This window comes from Nycticebus coucang, chromosome 4, assembly GCF_027406575.1.
Source record: "Nycticebus coucang isolate mNycCou1 chromosome 4, mNycCou1.pri, whole genome shotgun sequence".
NCBI lineage: Eukaryota > Metazoa > Chordata > Mammalia > Primates > Lorisidae > Nycticebus > Nycticebus coucang.
In genome coordinates this window covers 114124958-114149595 of record NC_069783.1, presented here as the reverse complement: position 1 = coordinate 114149595, position 24638 = coordinate 114124958, and the positions used below count along the sequence as shown (strand labels likewise).

General features: G+C 48.5%; 1 protein-coding gene across 9 annotated transcripts in view; it reads right to left on the bottom strand.

Moving 5' to 3' along the window:
• KDM2B (lysine demethylase 2B) overlaps nucleotides 1–24638 on the bottom strand; it is a 143136-nt gene that overhangs the window by 72864 nt on the left and 45634 nt on the right. For 8 of the 9 annotated variants that reach the window (XM_053586978.1, XM_053586976.1, XM_053586977.1 and 5 more), the window contains 5 exons: nucleotides 23475–23568; nucleotides 22315–22468; nucleotides 12667–12782; nucleotides 6805–6931; nucleotides 3058–3536 (listed from right to left, as the gene is read on the bottom strand). In XM_053586978.1, coding sequence (XP_053442953.1) covers nucleotides 3058–3536; nucleotides 6805–6931; nucleotides 12667–12782; nucleotides 22315–22468; nucleotides 23475–23568 — 970 coding nt within the window. The remainder of the gene's footprint in view (nucleotides 1–3057; nucleotides 3537–6804; nucleotides 6932–12666; nucleotides 12783–22314; nucleotides 22469–23474; nucleotides 23569–24638) is intronic. The other variant, XM_053586980.1, reaches the window with a different exon arrangement.

Sequence of the window (24638 nt, the reverse complement as noted above, 5' to 3'; positions counted from 1 at the left end):
GCTTCCTGCACCCAGCTCAGTGGCTCAGTCTGGGGCCCCAGACAATGCCCAAAGTTCTCCACACTCCTGCTCAAGCTCTCCCCAAGGCAGTTCAACTGAGTGCCAAGTCCAAGAACACCGAAACAGTTCACAGATGATTCAAGAGAGCCGGTTTCTCATAGAAATGGCAGACACAGTCCATGAAAGAATTGTACAGTGTCAGAAAGCAGGGATGGAGTTCCACGAAGAACTTCATAATTTGGGGACAAAAGAAGGCTTGAAAGGAAGAAAACTCAACAAGGCTACTGAGAGCTTTGCTTGGAACATTACAGTATTGAAGGTAGAAGAAACATCAGCTGCCCTTTTTACCTGTCTTTTCCTCTTCCTTGTCTTCCCAACATATAGAGAAGCATCACCTGTTGGATTTTTAAGTAACATGTGGCTTGGTCACCAGGTTCCAGCTCTCAGAAATGGGGAGCTGCGTACTGGGATTGCCATGCTTTTTCTCCTAATAGGGCCATGAGCTTTGTTGGGAGGCAGGGCACAGCCTGGGCACGAGACCTAATTCAATTGCCTGGTGTTGTGTGTATGTGTTTTTACTTACACGGACACTTCTGCTCAAGTCAATATGACTGTTATTATTTGCAGAAAGAATAATGCAAGATGTTGCAGAAGAAGACTTGTGCTGTAGAATATCTAGGGCCATTTCAGATTTTTATTTTAAGAACAGTCCCTATAAATACATTTCTTTTTGCAAATAAAAAAAAAAAAAAAAGAATCAGGAACACTACACATAAACAGATTGGAGACACAAAGATGTTTTTAAAGTAAAAAAAGCCTTTCCAAAATCATGGAACAACATTTTCTCTTCAAATCAATGTTTTTAACTCATTTACATTTGGGACCCTGATACTATTATTTTATTATTGATAAAAATACCTGTTTTCAGTTTTCACTTTATAGGAGCTCAGAAGAAAAAAAGTAACCACATGACAAAATTCTAAAGATTCCTTTAGAAAACCTAATATACAAAAATCTACACCAAAATATTAGAGTATCTTAAACTGGGGTCCAGGAACACTGCATGTAAAATTTTATGTGTATAAGCATATTTGGGGAAATGGGGGGACTCCATTATTTTCGCAAAATTCTCAAAAGAGGTCACCAACCTCCAAAAAAAACAAGAATCAATGAAACAGACTCATTAACAAAGATCTAGGCTGGGCTGGTAGCTCATGTTTGCAATCCTAGCACTCTGGGAGGCCAAGCGGGGTGGACTGCTTGAGCTCAGGACTTCAAGACCACCCTGAGCAAGAGTGAGACTTCATCTCTACTAAAATAGAAAATTTAGGTAGGGCATGGTGGCTCACGCCCATAATCCTAGCATTCTGGGAGGCCAAGGTGGGTGGATTGCCTGAGCTTAAGAGTTCGAGACCAGCCTGAGCCAAGAGTGCAACCCCGTCTCTATAAAATGGCCAGACATTGTGGCTGGCACCTGTAGTCCCAGCTACTTGGGAGGCTAAGGCAAGAGGATCACTTGAGCCCAGGAGGTGGAAGTTGCTGTGAACTATGATGCCATGGCACTCTACCAAGTGTGACAAAGTAAGACTCTTGTCTCAAAAAATTAAAAATGAAATAAAATAGAAAAACTAGCCAGGCGTTGCGGTGAGCGCCTGTAGTACTACCTACTCAGGAGACAGAAGAGGATCTTTTGAGCCCAAGAGTTTGAGGTTATTGTGAGCTATGATGACCCCATGGCATTCAGAGAGTATGACTCTGTCTCAAAGAAAAAAAAAAAAAAATCACAGAGTTCTTTCGCTGAAAAGTTCCCCTGAGTTATCAGGTTTTAATTTTCACATACCTGGAGGGGACATATCTATTATCTAAGCTTATAAAGTGAGGTATACTCGGCTCGGCGATGGTAGCTCAGGGAGTAGGGCACTGGCTAGAGGGTTCTAGCCCAGGCTGGGCCTGCTAAACAATAATGACAACTATAACCAAAAAATAGCCAGGTTTTGTAGTCCCAGCTACTTGGGAGGCTAAGGCAAGAGAATTGCTTAAGCCCAAGAGTTTGAGGTTGCTGTGACCTGTGACCTGTGACCCCACAGCACTCTACCAAGGGCAACATAGTGAGACTCTGTCTCAAATAAATAAATAAAAGTAAAAATAAAGTGAGGTACACCCCATTTATGATTTTGTGCACTGGCTCCCTCTACTGGTCGCAGTTAGGCTACTTGATGTGTGCCTTGATCTCCAGCGCTATACCCCAATAAGGGAGGAGTCTTAATATTTCTATGTTAAGAAATATGTTTCCTAAAAGACACAATGTTTCCTAAAAGAACAAATAAACTACCAAGTCCTGGGTCGTATGCAGCCATTGAAGAAGAAACTCAAATTCAATTGCCCCCCCCAGAAGGCAGCTGGCTTCACTTAAGCATTAGACATTGGAGAAGGAAGCCCAAAGGCCTCCAAGGCCTCACACTTACCAACGCTTAAAAAACAAGAGGTAGTTCTGTGCTGTGGTATACACACCAAGGCTCTGAAGTCAACCCTGCATCCTCATCCCACCTCCACCCTCTACCTGCTCTGTATGCTCAGACATGTCCCTTAACTTCTCTGAGCCTACTTCCTCACCAGTTAAATGCAGATAAATCTTGTGTGGTGGCTGCAGGAGGACCATAGGAATGTGAATCGCATCCCTGCATGCTCCAGGGATGCCAGCCCAGAGCAACAAGTCTTCCTGACAGGGGTGGAGGAGTCTGTTTTCCAAACCCAACAACAGCACCATTGCCACGCACATCACACCTTCTGCTAGGCACAGCTCAAGCTTCCATCAAGTCCTAAGAAAGAATTTAACCACAAAGCCAGCATCCAGTATGAGGTTCCTCTGCAGCTCTTAATGGCAGCCTCTGCTCAGACAGAGCCCCCAGAGGCCCCCTTCCAATGCCTGAACAGATGCCCAAAACAGCGGAATATTCTGTACTAAACCACCCTGAACCACACACTACCACTGCTACATTGAACAGAACCTGGCCAGCCCTGCTCAGATGCCCAGCCCTGGACACAACCCCTGCCCACCTTCACTCCCTCCAGGAGTGCCTGGGGGTCCTCGATGCCTTCAGGGACACATTTCTTATTCTCTGGGAGGGATTCAAGTTTCTCCACCAGAGCTTTCAGGCCCTTCAGTTCAAACTCGGTGAGGTGGGTCCATTTGGCAGCAACCTCTGTGGTGGGAGAGCCAGTGGGTGTCTTAGGGTAGTCTATGGGCATCGTGGTAGACTTCATACTTTCTTCTGACTCATTAGACAAAGTCCTTTTGAGGAACCGCATAGCAGGTGCTTTGGGCTTCTTCCCAGGGGCCTCCTGGTCCTCAGAGGGGGTGCTGGTGGGTGAGACAGGGCCATCGGCAGGCAGCTTGGGCGCCTTATCTGCACCTCCCCCCTCCTCCTCCTCCTGTTCCTCTTCTTCCTCCTGGGGCTGCTGCTCACAGGACTCCTCCTCCATCTCCAGCCAGGAATCAGATGAGAAGCCGTCTACACTGGGCTTTCTTGGGGCATCTGGGGTGGGGGATGTCACAAGAAAGACTGAGATGAATGCCCAACTCCCTGCTGGAAGGTTCTAGACCCTCTACTCAGCCCCCCTCCCCTTGACTCTAGAGATCAGACTTCTCTGACAGTCTTACTGGTCTATGCCTCCTAGCCCCTAGAAAGACGGAGCTCAGTCAGAGGTTTAAATCCCAGCCCTACTGCTTCCTGGGTGCATGTACTTACACGGTTGCCTCACCTTTCTGAATACGCCTGGCACTTTATTTTTTAACGTTTAAAAATAAGCCAAAAAGAGCATATATCATATGATTCCATTGATGTAAAATATCTAAACAGTGGGAAATCTATAGACAGGAAGTAGATTAGTAGCTGACGGGGCAGGGAGTAGAAAATGAGACAACAACTGAAGGGTTTATTTTCAAGGTGATGGAAATGTTCTAACATTGACTGCGGTAGACTGGCACGGTGGCTCACGTCTATAATCCTAACACTCTGGGAGGCCGAGGCAGGTGGCTTGCTTGAGCTCAGGAGTTGGAGACCAGCCTGAGTAAGAGCAAGACCCCGTCTCTGAGAAAGAAACAAAAAAACCTAGCTGGGCATTGTGGCAGGCACCTGTAGTCCCAGCTGCTCAGGAGGCTAAGGCAAGAAGATTGCTTGAGCTCAAGAGTTGGAGGTTGCTGTGAGATATGACACCACAGCACTCTACCGAGGGTGACAAAGTGAGAACTGCCTCAAAATAAATAAATAAAATAAAATAACATAAAATAAAATAAAATTGACTGCAGTCAATTAACTCCATGAATATTCTAAAAACTACTGGATTGTACACTTTACATGGGGGGACTGTATGATATATGAACCATGTCCCAGGAGAGCTGTTTACAAATATAAGGCAAGCCAGGCACAGTGGCTCATGCCTAGAATCTTAACACTTTGGGAGGCCAAGAGTTTGAGATCAGGCTGAGCAACACAGTGAGACCACATCTTACAAAAATTTAAGAAATTAGCTGGGGTGGCAGTGCCTATATCTCAGTAGGAAGGGTGCCGGCCACATACACCCAGGCTGGCGGATTTGAACATAGCCCGGGCCAGCTAAACAATGACAACTGCAACAACAACAACAAAAAAATAGCTGGGCGTTGTGGCGGGTGCCTTTTAGTCCTGGGTACTTGGTACTTGGTACTTGGGCTTAAGCCCAAGAGTTTGAGGTTGCTATGAGCTGTGACACCATGGCACTCTACTGAGGGCAACATAGTGAGACTCTGTCTCAAAAAAAGAAAAAAAAAAAGAAAGAGAGACAAGAAATTAGTTGGGCATGGTGGCAGCTGCCTATAGTCCCAGCTTTTTGGGAGGCTGAGGCAAGAGGATCACTTGAGTCCAGGAGTTTGAGGTTGTAGTGAGTTATGATAATACCACTGCACCCTAGCCTGGGTGACAAAGCTGAGGCCCTAATTTCAAAAAAAAATTTTTTTAAATATATAAATGAAAATATAAAGCAAAGCAAATGTCCTCTGGAGGCTGTAGTGAGAAGTAAATAGGCATTACCGTGTACAGTTCCTGGCACATGAGTAGCAGTGAATAAGGGGCATGCCTCCTTCACATCTGCCCTGCTCCTTGGCAGATGGACTAGATGAACCCGTAGGAAAAGTGGCAAGAAAATGTATGGGGAAAAAGTGAACATTGATTACCCAAGCACCACCTCACAATCTCCTCTTGTGCCTACAAATGGAATTAGAAATGTTCTTCCACCCTAAATATCCAAGTGAGAAAACCAACCTTTGATTTCCTAGCCTGGGGACTACTGATACTCAGAAATCCTTTCACTCGGGCGGCGCCTGTGGCTCAGTCGGTAGGGCGCCGGCCCCATATACCGAGGGTGACGGGTTCAAACCCGGCCCCGGCCAAACTGCAACAAAAAAATAGCCGGGCATTGTGGCGGGCGCCTGTAGTCCCAGCTACTCGGGAAGCTGAGGCAAGAGAATCGCTTAAGCCCAGGAGTTGGAGGTTGCTGTGAGCTGTGTGAGGCCACGGCACTCTACCGAGGGCCATAAAGTGAGACCCTGTCTCTACAAAAAAAAACAAAAAAAAAAAAAAAAAAAAGAAGAAGAAAAAAAAAAAAGAAATCCTTTCACTCTTCCCAACCTCTGGTCCCCAGGGGAATGTGTAGTTACTGCAATCACAGCGGCTCTCACGCTATTTCAGGATTATTTCCCTTCTCTCCCACCAGGCTGGGAGGTCCAGAGGAGCAGGTGGTAGCGTTCCGGTACTTTCCAACCCCTGAATAGTATCATCTGATGGGAATGAGACTCACGACACACCCCAAAGACAAAGGCTTCCCAATAAAGCCCCATAGAAACAAGCAAAAAGTTCCTCCTTCTATGCCCAAGCGTGGGACCCCTAACAGTCACTAAGTGAGGGAGGAGGGTTCCTGCAGGGTGTAAAAAAGAAGAATCTAAAAATCCTAGAGACTGCAGGAAAAATTGTGCAGACCCTACAGAAGACAAACCATGCTCATCTTTCTACCCCATGATGACAAATGCTGTGGTTCAGACACAGCGGACTCTACATCCAGGAAAAACCCTCGGTGACAGCTCAAAGATCCAGCCAGGAACAATCGTGTTCCTCCTCTACGTTGCTGGTCAGGGCTTGTGGTGACAGCCAGATGCAACTATAGGGTGGACATCTGTGAGGCAAGATTCAAGGGCAGAGCCATGTTGAGGGGGATGATGTACCTTTAAGTATTGGCAGCAGGACAGGGCGCTGCAGCAATGGCTACACTCTCTCCCTGCTCCTCCAAGCCTGTACCACTGACTCTGGCCACCTCTCCTGCAGACTCAAAGGCAGACTAGGTTTTGGGGGACTGGCTACTCTCACAGACCTGCTCATGTATAGACAAAAACCCAACCTCTCATGTAGGGGGTGAAATCAGCTGGTCACTAGGGAGGAATTAAAGCACAAGGATTCTTTGCTCTGTGGGGTTATCCTGTTTCAGCAGCCATGCCTGGAACCAGCCCCTCCCTGCTTCTGCATAGTCACAGGCTGGACGGCACAAACACGATTCTCTGGGGGTCACAGGTTCATTTTTTTCTTGGACTCTATATTCAAAGTGGGAAGCTGACAAGAATGAATTCCCTCCCTCAAGGGGTCTCTAGGACTCTAACCAATACTCTGGCCTCAAAAGAATCCCCTGAACCCAGGGAGTCTACCTAGGCCCCACTGAAAGAACAATTTCTGCCCCAGCTGTGCAGTCGAGGCTGTGGGCTCCCTGTGGTTCACTCACCAATGAGCATCGATTCTCTCTGGTATTCCTGAGTGAGGTAGGAGCGCTGGGTCACACAGTACACATATCTCTCCAAGACATACCAGCACATCTCATAGTAGAAGGGGTAACGGAATTTGGGCTGCACCTGAAAGCAAAGGCCCAGGCAGGCAGAGGTCAGTTTCTGGAGGGCAAAAGGGAAAGGAGGGAGAAAAATGGGGAGAGGCTCCCTGGGGGTGGGGGTCACTGTCATCGCCTTAGCTAGAACACAAATGATGGAAAGGGAAAATGAGCGGGTTGCTGGGAGGGGGAAGATGCCAGCAGCATGCACAAATGAGGCAGAGGACGCGGCCCATGTGAGAGCGTCATCTCAAAGGTCCCTGAGCTGCATGCCCCAGAAGTTGAATGGGGGCTACTTGGTGCTTCTGTGAGGGGCAGAAAAACAAGAGTTCTCCCCTGACCTGCTAGCAGATGGTGTGGGTACCTGCAGATGGGAGCCACTGCCTGATTCTAGCTATAACAAACACAGGCTCTTCATCACTCTTGAAAATTCTTGCACAGGTTCTTCTCTCTCTCCCGCCCCCTTGAAAAACAGAAACCAACCCCCAAACCTTACCCATTTGCAGACAGGCTATGGAGCATCATCCTGCACACTGGGAGGGAGGATGGGCCAGGCGAACCAATGAGGGTGGAGGGGACATGGCCTCCCCCACCTCCAGGGGCGGGGCCTCAGAAGCTCCACCTCCTGCTCCAACCCCACACCACCTGGCATTGCCCAGCCTGTATTGCCACACAGGGCTCCCACAGACACAAATCCCAGGTATGATCTGAGACCATCCTGACACTGAGGGAGACACAATCAGGTCTGTTGCAGGAGGCCACATGGAAATCCCCCATTGACTGTTTCTTACAGGGGAGGAAGAAAAAGAGGAGACAACTGTGGGTATCAGAATCGTAAAGAAGTCTGGGACCCAGGGGTATTCCAGTGGGTGGCAGTTCAGGGTCTAGAGATGAGATGGCAGCAAAAGATGGAAAGGAAGCAACACCACTGATGGACCGGGCAGGATGAGCCTTCTAGAAACTACATCTTATGCAGTCAAGGGAGGATCAAGGATGGTAGGAGAGAACTCCCTGACTCTCAGTGCTGAACCCTCTCCTCCAGGGGCTACATACACGTCCTCACTTACACCTGGCCTCCTCTCTTGCCCTCTCTCCCCAAGGGTGTGTCTGCAAGAGTCAGAGACACACCGCGCTCTACACCCTGATCCTCCAGGAACTCAGGGAGTTGGTTATTAAGCAAGCACATCCTCCCTTCCCAGCTGCCCTGGTCCCTCTGCTGACAATAAACAAAGTGACATTCTACATCTGAGATAAAGACAAATACAAGCAGATCTAGATTCTCCATTTACCCTAAAATACTATTTTCCTAACTTTCTCAAAATGCCCACCTGGAAAAGGCTCCAACTTGGCCCTTTCTGAGAGATCTATCTAGGTCTCACTTGGCTCCTGCTCATTCCTGCTAACTCAGTTTTCAGGTGTGAGGCCCTTTCCCCACTTTAAGGGCCTCATTCCTCCTTTCTGCTCATTGGGTCCATTTGATCTCCCTGCGCTGGTGGGTGGTGTGCTCTGGAATGAGATCATGGCCGTCACATGCTTTTGAGCTCCTTGGGAGGGGATGCATGGAGTTGGGATCATAATCTAGCGGTTTCTTTGGCTCCAGCTACTTTCCTGAGAACCCCAGTTTTACTGCTGGGATAGTAATAATCTTTTTTCATAGTTATGGATCAGTCCCCTCTGAAATTTAAAAAAGAGGGACTCTTCACCATGAAGCAGACCTTGACTTCTCGTGAAGAAGGGTTTTTTTTTGGGGGGGGGGTCTCAGCACCACCCCTATTCCAAAACAAGGGCCAAATAATTTTGAGACAAATTGCCAATACCCAAAAAGTAGGCTGAGGACAGACAGATGCTCACGTACATCTCCTGATTAGTCTTGAGATTAGTAAAATTCTAAAGTTGGTTTTGGCTTTTCAAATTTTCGGACACCATCCAAGCCACCCTGCCACTGATGGACACAATGACCATCTTTTAATCTTCCTGGATTAGGGAAAAAAAATGAGGGGGCTATATTTCAGGAGAGGAAAATAAGCTCTCCTTCTTTGTTGCTGAACCCAAGAGAAACCAGCTGGGTGAAAACGAATGCTGATGAAGGAATTCAAAATTTTTTAATATTTTTATTTATTTATTTTTTTTCCAAGAGAGGACTGCAGGAAACAAAATTTGCAAAGAATTGACTTACAAACAGGTTGTCGCCTTCCACCCTTCGCCTTCAAAAGGTTTCAGCCACATGCCTGGGAACATTAAACATACGATTGCTCAACATTATTTGTTGACAAATTCGGAGCCTCACCAAATTGAGTTGTTAACCACTGTCAGTCCAAAACAAAAGGCAAGGCAGTCAGAAAGCATGCAATGCTCCCAGCCTGGAGGGTCATCAGTCTGTCAGGATCTCAATGGTTCACTTTGAGTTCCAAAGGCCCATTTGTGTGGCACCTGGCCTGAGCCCTGCCCCAGAGGCCCAAGTCATCTCAGAGCTGAGTGACCGTACAAGGGGAGAACAGAAGGTTTCTTGGTACATCTAGAGCTCGAAGGTCTCAAGGACTTGAAAAAGTAAAATGTGAGGGTGGGTGGAAGTGTCCTAAAATTTGTTTTTCTCCTGGAAAAAAAAAAATCCATGGGGGGGGAATCCAATGGTGGGGGAAGGAGAGAGGTAGGGTAAATTATTTGCAATTTCCAAATAGATTCACTCGTTAGGAAGGAATGGGGTATGCTGGCATTACCTTTGTTGGGAAGGCTGCTTTCACTAGAGCCATTGGGGAAAAAAAAGATAAACATGAGAGACGGCAGTTTAATGAATGATCATTTGGACCATCCCTATCACTGATCAACCTAAGTGAAAAGTATGTAGTGATTCTTGAGACATTATATTAAAATAGCAAACAGGCCACATATCCACTTCGGTGTGGTTCTTGCATCACTCTGCCTATCTTTGGAATGGGAAGGAAAGGGAGAGTTCATCTACAAAGAGGGGAAAGGGAAACCCACCAGGCAGTCCCCAAACTCCTGCATGTGCTCTGGTCGCCTTATGGGCAGTGACACTGCAAGATGAGGTCACCTATCATCCAGCCCAGAAAAATCAGGTAAGTTAGACATAAGCTTCCTAAACTCAGGAGAACCCTGGAGTTCTCTAATCTGGATGGGAGGGTCCCCAACCTTGGGCCACTGAAGCAAATTCTTACTCCAAGACAAACCCACACCATGGAGCTTGAAGACTGATAGTTTCTTCTGTCCCACCCCCTACACTTGGTTTCCAAGCAAAGCCATGTTTTAGGACTTTTACAAAACTATTTTTAAATGGCCATAACCTTCTTAAGAAAGCTCTAAGGGATGTAAAGAATTAAGCTGTAGTGAGCTGACAAGGAGCCCTGGCATTTTATCTGGCTTCTAGCACTCTCTCCCCAGCGCCTTTTGTCTGCCTTGGCTCCTAAGACATCAACAATGGGCCTTGTGGCCAAGCCCCTCTCCAAAGACCAGAAATCAAAGCAGATTAAACAGCCTGCCACTGGTTCCAGCCTACCAGCCCCCAGCTTGTCAGCCTGCTTCAGTGAAACCAGATGGGGTCCCCACTCAGAGGACAGGGACAGTGGGCCCTGGGAGAGGGGACGCTGCTGTACTCCACGTGGATGCAATATTCAACACAAGCTCAGTGGGTCACTCCGGGGTCTGCTCCGTTACCCTGCCTCCCTCCTCTGCTGCAGGTGGGGGAGGGGAGCTGGGCTTCTAAGAGAATAAGGGGACCCCTGAATCCACCGAGTTCTACAATCAGATTCCCAGGGGGAGAGGATGGCTGCCCAGCAAGTTGCCAAAGACTTTAGAAATGCCAGCCTGACTGTGGCTTTCAGGAATTGCCTGAAAGTCCTGGGCCTGGCTGCTTCCTCTAGATTTCTCCTTTTCTGTGTCACATCTGCTAGTCTGCTCATGCACAAACTGGCTTGTTCTTTAGGGCCAGCCAAAGAACAGTTGGCCAGAGCCCCAGTCAGCACGTGACCCAGACTGTGAGATGACCACTTGTGCCCAAACAGTGCCTTTCTCCTTAACATCCTGGGATACCATCTTCCAGACTAGGCCCAGGGCTGGCCTTCCCCAGGTGGGACAGGAATGGTGGCAACAGAGAAGTAAAGGAAGAAAATCCATGACACGAGGGCCTCACATGTGACCCCAGCCCAGACCCAAGGTCTCTGCCAAACCGGGCATCCCAGGCAGCAAACGTGCCAATGCGAAAATGTGCACACACCCTTGCAGCACCATGTCACTGACTTCGGCTCCAAGTGGTTCCAGGAAACCCTCAGACGAGGTCCCGCAACACCAGGACTGTAAAGAGGTTCAGATACGCATGTCATGGCTAAGACTTTTACTTGTGTCTATGACTCCACGCAAACCAAGGCCTGAAAACAAGATCAGTAAAGTCGGGAACTCTGGGCAGAGCAGCTGCCTATGCAAGACATTTCCTTGGAGTCCAGGCACAGCAACACCTTGCTGGGGCAAAATGCCATCTCCAACACAAAGCCCAAGAAGAAATGGTGTGGTCTGTGAGTAATGGAATATTACTCAGCCATAAAAAGGAATGATGTATTGACGTGGGTTACAATGTGGATGAATCTTGAAAACATGCTAAATGAAAGAAGCCAGTCACAAAAGGCCACATGGCATGACTGCATTAGAGCATATCTCCAGAATAAGCAAATCCAGAGAGTCAGAAAGTGGATTAGAAGTTCCCAGGGAGGAGGGGAAGGGCAAAGAGGGAGTGACTACTCATGGGAGCAGTTTCTTTTGGGGGTGATGAAAATGTTCTGGAATTAGTGATGAAGGTTGCATAACCTTGCAAATATTCTAAAAACCCCACTAAATCGTGCACTTTAAATGATGAATTTTATGTTATGTGAATTATATCTTAGTTTTAAAAAAAGAAAGTAAATATTTGAATTGCTATGTAAACAAATAAAGAGGAAGAAGAAGAAGAAGAAATGGGCCCTTTTTATCACAGGCCTCCTCCTTTGCCTTCCAGTTCCAGGCCTGGGGATGCCTGGTCAAGTCCCCACATAGGAAAGAGGGGACAAGCTCCAAGCTGCCACTGCTTTTCCTGGGCAAACTTTTGGAATGGAGGGTACATGTCAGAAACTTTTGGAATGGAGGGTACATGTCAGGTGTCTGAGCATCAGCCCTGGGTCCTGGAACATTTGGCAGGGAAAAATCAGTTTCTGACCCATTACTATCAGTGCCAAGGGCAGAAGAAAGCCTTGAGCCCAGGGAGCCAGGGACCCCACCACCACCACTACCACCACCAAAGGCCCTGACTGGTGCAGATAGGACCCGGGGCTCACAGACACCGGCATTCTCAGGGCTCTCCCCAGTCTGAACTGGGATCTCCAGGAGACGGTATGGGCAAGACTTGACCTTAGACCAAGCCAGGCCCTCTTTCCAAGGTGTACATTCAATTTCCAAACAACGGCAACAAGATTCCCCCGATCCCTCACACCCATTTCCACATATGAGGAGGAGGAGGAGGAGGGGGAGGCAGGGTTCCTGATTGCTCATGGTGCTTTCTGAAGAGATACTTCCTTTGCAACAAGGGGTTTTGGCTACCACTGGCCAGGAGGTAAACAGAAACTCCATGGCCTCTGGTAGGCCTCTTGCAGGCATCCCCACGGGCTTGAGGCAGGGAAGGGGACCTGAAGAGGGCTTCAGAGTGACCTACTACACACACCCAAGCACCAGGCAGAGCCCAGGGCCAGGCACATCCATGAAGAGAGAAGGAAGCCTCCTTACCCGTGTCCTGTCTTCGATCTCGTAGATGCGCAGCTGCATGGGCACGTTAAAGCTGTGTAGGATGTTTCCGCCAAACACCAGAGAGTCCACAGGGGTGTACACTGCGTGGATCCAACCTGTGGTGGGAGGCCAAAGATAGGATGAGCAGCTGGCCCTCTCAGGGTCCCTCACTCATAAGGGTGTAGGGAGGGTCGCCAGCACGCAGGAGGGCACAGGGGACCTTGACATCTGGTACAGAAAGTCAAGGCTCTTGGCCAACTGAGAGGACTCAGACTGGCAGCCCTGAGTGAAGTGGCTGCTGGCTAACTGAGTCAGGGGATGGGAAGCTGCAGACCAGCTACTACCTCTTGAGGACCTTAATGACCAAAGTTTCCTCCCAGGACCAGGCAGGCCCTTGACCCTACCTGCATATGGGCCAGGGAGGTAGAGCCCTACCCTCAGCCTGCACACCTGCCCTGAACCTTTTCCTGTCATCCTAGCACATGCCAGTCTCAGGAGAGATCACAAAGGGTGGCTCAAACCCACAAAGGAGTGACATCTCGTCAGAGCTGCAGGATCCAGATGCTCCTCTGCCCTATTCCACATTTTTGTCCTCAGGCCCATTTCTAGGTGGTCTCCTTTGCCACACAACGCCTGCACCCCCGCCATGGGTGGCATCTGTGGCTCAGTGGGTAGGGCACTGGCCCCATATGCAGAGGATGGTGGGTTCGAACCTGGCTCCGGCCAAACTGCAACAAAAAAATAGCCAGGTGGGCACCTGTAGTCCCAGCTACTTGGGAGGCTGAGGCAAGAGAATCGCTTAAGCCCAGTAGTTGGAGGTTGCTGTGAGCTGTGATACCACAGCACTCTACCAACGGCGATAAAGTGAGACTCTTTCTCAAAAAAAAAAAAGATCTGAATATCTGCACCCCCACGCCCAGGGTCCCTGCCCAGAGCCAGGCATAAGAATCTCAGGGCTTTCCAGGCCTTAACTCATTGATTCTCTACAAAATTCCTGACAAGCAGAATATACTATAGCAAAACCTCTGTAAATTGACCACTCAAGGGACAGTAACAATCTGGTCAACATAAGGAACTAGGCCTACTGTACTAATGTGTACGTGATATGTGGTGAATGTCCAGTCTATGAAAATTAGGTCAACTTAAGGAGGTGGTCAGAGTAGTGGGGTGGTCAGCTATAGACGTTCTACTGTATATTCAACCCCAATTTACAGGATGAGGAAACTGAGGCACAGGAAAATGAAGTCACTCATCAGAATTTCAAGCCCAGGAAGTCAGCCTCAACTTACTCTGTGAAGGCTGGCGAAACTGCCCCAGTCTGTGCTGGCCACACTGCAAGTGCTGGGAGACCCAACTCGGTGGTCACTTGCCGGACCACACAGCGCAGAACTAAGGGACAGGCAGCATTACAATCAACCCCAATTTACAGATAGTTAAACTGTGGGGAAAGGGAGGTAAGCCACTTGCCGAATGAAGTCACAGCTGGAAAGTGACAGCAGCTCCGTTTTTAGCCGCTACACTGCATTAAAGGCTTAGCGCAGGCCTGTGCATCCCAGGGGACAGGCACGGAAACACGTAGGGGCACCAAAAAAGAGAAATGCAGAGAGAAATAAGGAAGCAAAGACAAGGGCAGACAGAGCCAGAGAGACAGTGAAAGCCACAGAGCAGGGGGAAGCAGATGCAAGGCATTGCGCCCCAGGAGCTGAGCCTCGTGGAGGTTGGCCCTGAGGCCACTGTCCTCTCTTTCTAGCCCTACATTTAATTCTTTCTTTCTTTTTTTTTTTTTTTTGAGTCAGAGTCTCACTTTGTTGCCCTTGGTAGAATGTCATGGCATCATAGTTCACAGCAACCTCAAACTCTTGAGCTTGAGTGATCTTCTTAACACAGCCCTTCCAAGGAACTGGGACTACAGACAACTGACACATGCCCAGCTAGTTTTAGAGACAGGGTCTCGCTCTTGCTCAGACTGGTCTTAAACTCCTGAGCCTAGGCAATCCACCCACCTTGGTCTCCCAGAGTGCTAGGATTACAGGCATGAGCCACCGTGCCTGGCCCCCGGCACTTAATTCTTTCACTCTAAGTTAAATTACAGAGTGGTTCTGGTCTTTTCTCCCAGTGAGCTGAAACATGCCAGCCCTGAGTCATGGTGGCCACCACTGCTGGGGGCAAAACTGTCACCTGGGAAAGCAGCACAAAGGCTACAAAGCCACTGCTGGCACCTATGCCAGATGCTCAGGCACTGGCCCTCCATCCCAGGGACAGTGCATGGAACAGAGCTGGCAGTTCTCAGGGGAGAGCAAGGGAAAGCTTGTCACCAAGAGCCCAGTGCCACCCAACTCAAGAGCAAAGGTTTTGCTTATGGAACTTCACTCTGTGCTTAACTCCCTAGGCCTCTGGGGTGTCTCAGAGGTGGCCACTCTGTTAGCTAGGTGTGCTGTTGTCAATCATCAAGATCCCACAGTCCCTCCCCAACCACCTGCATGTACCCTCTCTGCACAGAAAGAGCATGGCTGCTACCATAAGAAGACTCCTTCTCCACATGTACTTTAGCCTCCCACCTAGAAGCCTCACTGACCTGCCATATGTTTACTGCTGTTAACCATCAGCATTATCTAAGCAACACTTCCTAAGACTGGAACCTGGGAACACTGGGTTCAAGGGACAGGCTTCAGGACTGTCCCCTCTCTTGGGGACAGTAAGAAATGAGGGAGATCATCCCCTCCTTTGTGGGGAATTAGTGAGCAAGTATTCTGAGATACAAACAATTGCCACTGATATCTGCAGTGGTCTCAATCTATCATGAGGGCCTTGAGAAAGGATGATGCCCATGTAAATCCGTATTTCTCAGCCCATTGAACACCCCTGTTCTAGCAGGTAGATAGGCAGACACACCTGACTTACAGCTGTTACCCTGATGTGGAAGCAAAGAGAAAAACAAGAGTTGTTGCTATTGCAAGTGAAGGAAGGTGGTCAGGAGGGGGCAAGTAATCTGTATGCCTAGACATTTGAGGGATCTAGAAGCTTCTTCCTAAGCTAGGGCCTCACAGGTGGGTCAGGCAACCCTCCCCCCACATTAGTCATTGCCCAGTCCCTCCCCTGCTCACATCTGCTTCATTATTGACATGTGTCCCTCAGGAAGAACCAGGAAGCAGAAATAACAGTGGTCACAGCCCCATCCATGCCCCAGTGGATGGGGCTGGGGAATGTGCTATCTGTCTCCTGCTTCTAGCCGAGAGTCATTGACAATATGAAGGCAATAAACAGAGGCTATCTGGGCCAAGTGACAAGGGACAAATCCAGTCATGGAAGAAAAGCCAATAACCCACAAAACCTACTGACAGGGTATTGCCATAATCCCGAACCCAGAGGCCCCTGACCCACATCTACCTCCACCTTTGCAGAGGGTGCACGGATAAAACCTAAGGTCACAGAACTTGGGGGCACCTCACAGACACCTATGACCCAACCAGCCCCTGACTTCCTTCATGAGCACCAATGTGCCAGAGCAGGTCCGGGGCTGGGCACTGTGGCTGCCAAGACGCAGGAAGATAGCCTCTCCCCTCAACCTCACAGGTGGTTCCAAGAGCCAGTTAGATTATTCCACCCCGTGTTGCAAAAACAGGGAAATTTCACATGACAACCTGAATTGTTTCCTTTCCAAATGGGAAGATGAGCATGTGCTGGGCCCCACTCCCACTGGCTACCTGGGTGGAGCTGAACAGCTGCCCAGCTTCCTACGGCCGCACCACCTTCTGCGTCACACCCTGTGCCTGCTTTACTGCTATCCCCCTTCCCTATTCTAGACCCACTTCATAGATGAAACATCTGAGGCCCAATCATGTTACACCATAAAGGAACTACTACCTCTCGGACTTGCTGGAGCCTGAAAATACCTGGAGCTACCACGAAGTTTGGTTCTTGGGTAGTTCTTGCTACAATGTAAGGACAGGAAATGCTTTCAGGCCAGCCCAAGTCACAGATCTCCAGGGTCCTTCCCAGGGACTCCCACCCTTAAACATGACAAATAAGGTCCTCATATTGGGCTCCAAACCCTTGACTGGACACATACACACGAGGCAGGAACTCTAATTCACCTACCCAGCCCCTCTTTCCCACACCACCTGGAACTAAGTGGGCCCTCAAGAAGGTCTGTTAAGTGAGCAAATAATTCTTCCAAAGTTGCTCAGCCAGAGTGAGGACCAGATCCTAAGTCTCCTGAATCCCAAGCTAACAGTTACAGATATGTGTACCTAGGAATGTGGGCTTTGAACTAGGCACACCTGGGTTCATACTTTGACCCTGTCACTTATTAACTATATAATTTTGAGCCTCAGGTACCTTCTTCTTTTTTTTTTTTTGAGACAGAGTCTCATTTTGTTGCCCCCAGTAGAGTGCTGTGGCATCATAGCTCATAGCAACCTCAAACTCTTGGGCTCAGCCTCCCGAGCAGCTGGGACTACAGGTGCCTGCCACAATGCCCAGCTATTATTTTTTTTAAGAGACAGGGTCTTGCTCTAGCTCAGGCTGGTCTTTCAGGCAATCTACCTACCTCGGCCTCCCAGAGTGCTGGGATTACAGGTGTGAGCCACAGTGCCCGGCTGAGGTACTTTCTTTATTAAAAAGAAAAGGGTAAAGGGATATTGAATTTTTCCTCACATGCTTATAGAGAAGATAAATAATACATGTGAAATGTTCATTGTTGTTTATCTGGGCTGACACAGACAAAGGGGGAGGCTGAGGCCACCATGTGGTCAGGATGATGGTGGCACATCAGGTTGGGATGGAAGGAAAAAACATCACCTGGCTCATTCAGGTACGTAAAGTCCGGACTTCCTAAGACTTGGGGGTGACTTCATCTCCATCCTTCCTCACTACTAAAGATAAGGCTGAAGCCTGGTGACCCCCAGACACTCCTGGCTCTGGCTTCAACATTCCTCATCCTGATGATGTCCTCTCAACTCTTCTGCAGGCTAGCTAGGTCAGCAGGACAGATGGAAGCCCTCTTCCCTGGGTCAGTGGTTCTCAACCTTCCTAATGCTGCGACCCTTTAACACAGTTCCTCATGCTGTGGTGACCCCCAACCATAAAACTATTTTCATTGCCATATTATAACTGTAATTTTGCTACTGTTATGAATCATAATGTAAATATCTGATACGCAGGATGTATTTAGGTGACTCCTGTGAAAGAGTTGTTCCACCCCCAAAGTGGTCGTGACCCACAAGTTGAGAACTGCTGCTCTGGGTTGTTCTACTCCTCTGTCCCATTTAACAGTCTTCCTCCTCCAGGCTGCTTTCCTGGATTACACAGGGATAAGGACTAAAGAACAGGCACCCCAAAGCACAGCCATTACCAACCCCTCCATCCTTAGACACAAGAAGAAAAAGTTAAACTTCATCTCACAAAAAATTTTGCCATTTTGGCCGAGCGTGGTGGCTCACACCTATATTCCTAGCATTCTGGGGGGCCAAGGTGAGTGGACCACTTGAGCTAAGGAGTTTGAGCCCAACCTGCGCAAGAGAGAAATCCCATCTTCTCTACTAAAAACAGAAAAACTAGGTGTGCTGGTAGGTGCCTGTAGTCCCTGCTACAGGAGGCTGGGGCAAGATGGCCCAAGGGTCTGAGGTTACTGTGAGCTACGTTGATCCCACAGCACTCTCCCCGGGATGACAGAGTGAGACTCTGTCTAAAAATAAATAATAATTGTATTTTGCCATTTAAATTGCCCAGCATGTTAGTACATGCCTGTAGTCCCAGTTACTCAGGAAGCTGAGGCAGGAAATCACCTAAGCCCAGGAGTTTGAGGATGCAGTGACCCATGATGATATCACTGCATTCTAACCTGAGCAAGAAAGTGAGACCTTGTCTCAAAAATAAATAAAATGAAATAAAGTAGGCCATGCACAGTGGCTCGTGCCTATAATCCTAGCACTCTGGGAGGCTGCAGCAGGTGGATTACATGAGCTCACAGATTCAAGACCAGCCTGAGACAGAGCAAGAACTTGTCTCTAAAAACAGCTGGATGTTAGGGTGGGTGCCTTTAGTCCCAGCTACTTGGGAGGCTGAGGCAAGAGGATTGCTTGAGCCCAAGAGTTTGAGGTTGCTGTAAGCTACGCTACAGCACTCTACTAACAGTGACAAAATGAGACTGTCTCAAAAAAATAAGGTAAAATAAAATAATACAAAACAAAATATAAAATAGATACAATACAACAAAATAAAATATTACTAACCCATCAGCATCACAGGATCTTTCAGAGAGTTGAAGACGTCCCCTTGAGGCTCAGCGCCCTTAGCTCAGTGGTTAGGGCGCGGCTATATACACCAAGGCTGGAGGGTTCAACCCCAGTCCAGGCCTGCTAAACAACAATAACAACTGCAACGAAAAAGTGAGGGTGGGGGACGCGCCTGTGGCTCAAAGGAGTAGGGCACTGGCCTCATATACTAAAGGTGTATAAAAAAAAAAAAAAAAGGAGCCGGGCATTGTGGCTAGCACCTGTAGTCCCAGCTACTTGGGAGACTAAAACAAGAGAATCGCCAGTGGAACAGCACTCATTTTTTTTTTGCAGTTTATGGCCGGGGCTGGGTTTGAACCCGCCATCTCTGGCATATGGGGCCAGTGCCCTACTCTTTGAGCCACAGGTGCTGCCCAAAACAAGAGAATCGCTTACGCCCACAAATTTGAGGTTGCTATGAGCTGTGACACCACCGCACTCTACGTCCAGCCTTGTTTTTTTGTTTTTTTGGTTTTTTTTTGCTATAGTTGTCATTATTGTTTAGCAGGCCCAGACCGATTCAAACCCACCAGCCCCGGTGTATATGGCCAGTGCCTTAACCACTGAGCTACAGCACCAAGGCTTGTTTGTTTGTTTTTTTGCCGAGGCTGGGTTTGAACCCACCACCTCCGGTATATGGGGCCAGTGCCTGACTCCTTTGAGCCACAGGCGCCACCCATTTGTTTGTTTTTTTAATTAAACTCATCTTTAGCAAAATTACAAGTCCAATAACTCTGTATCAGTTCCCAACTTTTATTTTATTCTATTTTATTTGTGCATGAAATCGATGCCTGAGAACCTCTGAATTATTTTGCCTCCCCTACCCCCCTCTAGAAAGATGACAAATTTCAACTATCCCTTTCCCACTTTCCAAAAATCCAGAAAAAAAACCGCTAGCATCTCATTCATGGGCCCTTAGGGCTAGATGTCTTTGCTGAGGTCTAACTTGACTCCTGCTTACTGCAATTCAAATCCATATCTCTTCTTCCTGCCTTTAACAGATGGTCGCATGCCTGCTATGGTCTTAGATGCTGCTTCTCAAGACCTCCAAGTTGCTTAAGTCACCAAAATCAACACCCCTCCTACCCTCTGTTTGGGCAAAGTGATGAGGCTCCACCCAAGTCTGCATGATGCCTTGAGATAGGGACTCCAGGGCCTGTCCCCTCAGGGTGAGGAGGCCGACCCTCGGGGAAGGGGTTAGGACCCACCCTGAGGGTCCGGAGTTCAGCTCAACCCCTCCACCGTATAGAGATGGGAAGGCTAAAGTGCAGAGAGAGGAAGAGACCAGGGTTATAAAGACAGTCAGCAGCAAGGCCAAGTGCACTGCAGCATTCCACAGACTCCACCAGGGCCCATCCATTAATCCCTGAGCACACCTGAGAATTCTCCATTCCACATCTGTAGGGATGACCACCAAGTACAATCCCTCTGTCCAAAGCAGGGGTCCTTCCCTGAACCAAGCAGGTCTGAGGACAGATCTAGGGCCATAGTAACAAAGTCACCCTATCTTTCCACCTCCAAATTCCCAATTTCCTTAGGAGAGAAGCTTCCACCTTTTGCCAACTTTCTTTCTTTTTGGGGGGGACAGAGTCTTAGTCAGTTTCCCTGGTAGAGTGCCATGGCGTCATCATAGCTCACAGCAACCTCAAATTCTTGGGCTCAAGAGCTCCCCTTGTCTCAGCTGCCTGAGTAGCTGGGACTACAGGCACTTACCACAACACCTGGCTAGTTTTTCTATTTTTAATAGAGTTGGGATCTTGCTCTTGCTCAGGCTGTCTTGAACTCCTCAAGCAATCCACCCACCTCGGCCTCCCAGAGTGCTAGGATTACAAGCATGAGCTGCCATGGCTGGCCTTGCTCAACTTTCTAAAGAACACAGAAGTGCAGGCCCAATTTCCCCAGCGGGAACTGCTACCACAACCACAACAGCCCCTTCAACTGATGACACACACTAGTGCTTGGTGTCCAGACCCAAGGCCAGCTTTTAGTCCAGCTCTCAGAAACCCAGGTTATGACGAGCTTTTCCATCTAATGGTCTTAGTGGCTTCAAAGGACACTATTATCCTCTGGTCCGAGCTCCGACCCCAGTGGTAAAATCTCTGCAAGCTCCTTGACACACCCATAGCTACCTTCTACTTGTATAAATCCAGTGGTATGGAGCTCACTGCCTAACAGAACAAGTTTTTCCAATACCACTTGGCTATACCTCTTCTTCCTGGAGATAATCCTTTACCTGGCTGACTGCATTACCATATGCCTTTATTTCCTTGGGTAAAACAACCCAATTCCAGCTTCAAACTCATCTCACCTGATGTGGTTTCCAGATTCCTCTTTCTCCAGGTGGACTTACTCTCCAAAGCACAATGACCAAGAGCAACAAGACTACATGTGGCCTGACTCCTTCAGTCTAAACCAGGCGTCCTCAAACTTTTTTTTTTTTTTTTTTTTGTTGCAGTTTGGCCGGGGCTGGGCTTGAACCCTCCACCCTCGGCACATGGGGCCGGCGCCCTACTCACTGAGCCACAGGCGCTGCTGCGTCCTCAAACTTTTTAAACAGGGGGCCAGTTCACTGTCCCTCAGACCGTTGGAGGGCCAGACTATAGTTTTAAAAAAAAAACTATGAAGAAATTACTATACACATTGCACATATTTTATTTCAAAGTAAAAAAACAAAACGGGAACAAATATAATCACACCACTTCATGTGGCCCACAGGCCGCAGTTTGAGGATTCCTGGTCTATACAGTGGAACTGTTCCGTCCTTCATCCTGGGTACAATGTTTTCATTAATGCAGCCTAAATTTCCTGAGTCCTAGTTCACAAGCCACATCCACTGGTGACTCAGCCTGTAACCAGCCAAAAGGCCTTAGTGCATCTACAAAGAACTATACACAAGTAGGTGTTACCTCACTTGGTCCTCCTGGCTACTCTGGGAAGTCTTAATCTCATTTTACAGATGAGAACACTGAGGCACAAAGAGGTGAAATCACAGCTTGTAAGTGGCAGAGTCAGAATTCCAGTGGAAGTCCTAATTGCCCTTCCCCAGAGCCTGCCTCAGGGTAAACCCACCATCATTACCTGAGGACCGCTGTTAGCACCTCACAGAAATCTCCACAGAAGTCCTGGGGAAGCACTCAAACTTCCCCTGAGGGAGGAACCCAGGCTTTCTCTGAGGGAGAGAAAATTCTAACCCAAAGGCAGGGAGAAGCCAATTAGATGTGAGGGGAAAACTGGAGCTGAGGACTCCTCCGCTTGGGGGCCACCCATGGCCATAGCCATCAAACCCATGGTCCCAGAGAAACCCTTGTAGCCTAAAACCCTGGCTAAGGCTGCAGGAGACCAGGAACCCAGCACTAGCTATGCTGGAACCTACCGGAAGGGATGAAAAATGTGTAGCCCTGTTTCAGTTCAATTCTTTGGCATCGTTCCACGCGGTCTCCCAGAAAGATGTCACTCTGTTTGCCTGACAGCACCCACTCCTCATACAGCTCCAAATTGTGTAGGGTTGGAGGAATCAGCCAGAAGATCTTAGGAGGAGAAGGAGGCAGCAGTCAGCTGAGGATCAGGCCAAACTCCTTATTTCTTCCAGGCCCTGACACAAAGAGACAGTCTCACCTGCCAAGGGGTGGTTGGGTGGGGGATGGGGAATAATCCATCCCCCTAAGCCCCCAAGACCCCTAGAGGGTCTCTGAAGACATCGGGAGGGCTATGCCCACCTTTAGGGAATCTCCATTCCAGATGAAATACCAGGCTGGGAATATTTTCTGGACTGGGTGGAACATTCTTTCTCTTGAGCCACAGGACTGTCTGGGAGGTGGGGGAAGGAGAGTGAGGGAATTTCCTAAGTCGTAAGATAAAATGACCCAATAAATAAACCCAGCTTGTGCTCACTTTGGAGAAGAAGGAAAAACATCTGGAATCAAGTGGGCTGACTTGATTCCAAAACACTGGGTTATAACAAATGCACATGCAGACCCAGACAAGCAGGGCGGCACACACCTATTCTCAAGAAGGGCCCGCATCCGTGCGGGAACACCTACACCCCCACACGGACACACACACAAAAGCAGATACGGCAGGAGCCCCCTTCACGCACACCCCTCTGCCTTTCTCAGGGTGATGTCTGTGACTGGTATAAAATGTTCTTGAAGGTAAGTGGTGCTGGCAGCTAGACAGGTTAAAGGTCCCAGGGCTGAAGCTGAGGTGACAGCCAGGGAAAATGAATGCTGGAGGTTTTGGGGAGCCAAACTGGGGTTGAATCTGGCCTAAGGTGCTTAGAACACTGGATTGAACTACCTGGAGGGTATGAATGAGTGACTAGGTGTGGTGTGAGAGAGATGACCATGACCTTTTCCTCCAGAAGGAGGACTAGAGCCAGGAGGTGGTTTCAGAGGAAGCAGTGGCCCTAAAGTACCCACAGGGCAGGGGCTGGCTGAAGGAGAGGGTCAAAAGGTAGGAAAAGGTGAGTGAGCCCCCCACACCCCCAAATACCTGCAGATACACAGAAAGTTGAAGCAACTCCACAGAACTCACCTTCCCACCCCGGAAAACATGGTACCAAACAGAAGTGCCTCCAAAGTCGATGTGGAAGTCAGTGAAACAACCTTTCACGCTCATCAGACAGTACCTGTGGCACAGAAACAGGGGGACAGAAACAATAATTCAAGATCTAAACCACAGGAGGTGAGCACACAGCTTCTGACGTGCCTGACCTGGTGCCCTTTTATAAATGCTGACACTGGGGGATTTTCTTTTCTTCTTTTTTTAATACCCAAACCTAATTGGAGTTCCCCACGGGGGAAGCCCCTAAGATCAGGTGATCAATCTCTAGCACTGGCCACCTACCCCAGACACTGAGAGCTTGACAGTTCTGTTTTCAGGTTCCTGAGAGAAGTGACAACTCACAGGCCACTTCATTACTTCCTCACATCTGGTTTTTATGCTTGCCTCACCCCTACCCGACCCAAGTAAGAGAATTCCTTTCTGTTCCTTCACTGCTTGGATACCTGCAGCCTCCATGGTGGCAGCTGGACACCTGGAATTCAGTTGTAAAACACCTGCATGGCTTGCCAATTACCAGTCCCCATTCATTTCTGCATTCATTCAACCAGTGGTCCGGCCCTTTGTGAGCTTGGGCATCAAGGGAGATGCATAAGGATGCATAAGCCTCCTTCCTCTAAGGATGCAACACTTAAAGGAGCGATGTGCAGGAAAAGTTAAATGGTAAGACGAACTGCAACTGATTGCTGAATAAAATCAATGCAGCTAGAAAGGAAAGGGGTACCAGCCACAAAAGACCACACAGTGCCTGATTCTGTGTATAAGAAATGTCCAGAGTGGGCAAATCTATAGAGACAGAAAGCAGATCAATGGTGGCCAGAGGCTGGGAGTGGGGGAATAGGGAATAACTGATAACGGGCAGAGGATTTTATTCTGGGGTGATGAAAATGTTCTAAAACTGATGATGGTTGCACAACTCTGTAAACATACTAAAACCCATCAAATTGTATACTTTTAAATGAGTGAATGGTTTGTGAATTTTATCTCAATAAAACTGTCTTTTAAAAAGTAAAGAAATTAAGAAAAGACTCTGGGGCGGCGCCTGTGGCTCAGTTGGTAAGGCGCCGGCCCCATATGCCGAGGGTGGCGGGTTCAAGCCCAGCCCCGGCCAAACTGCAACAAAAAAATAGCCGGGCG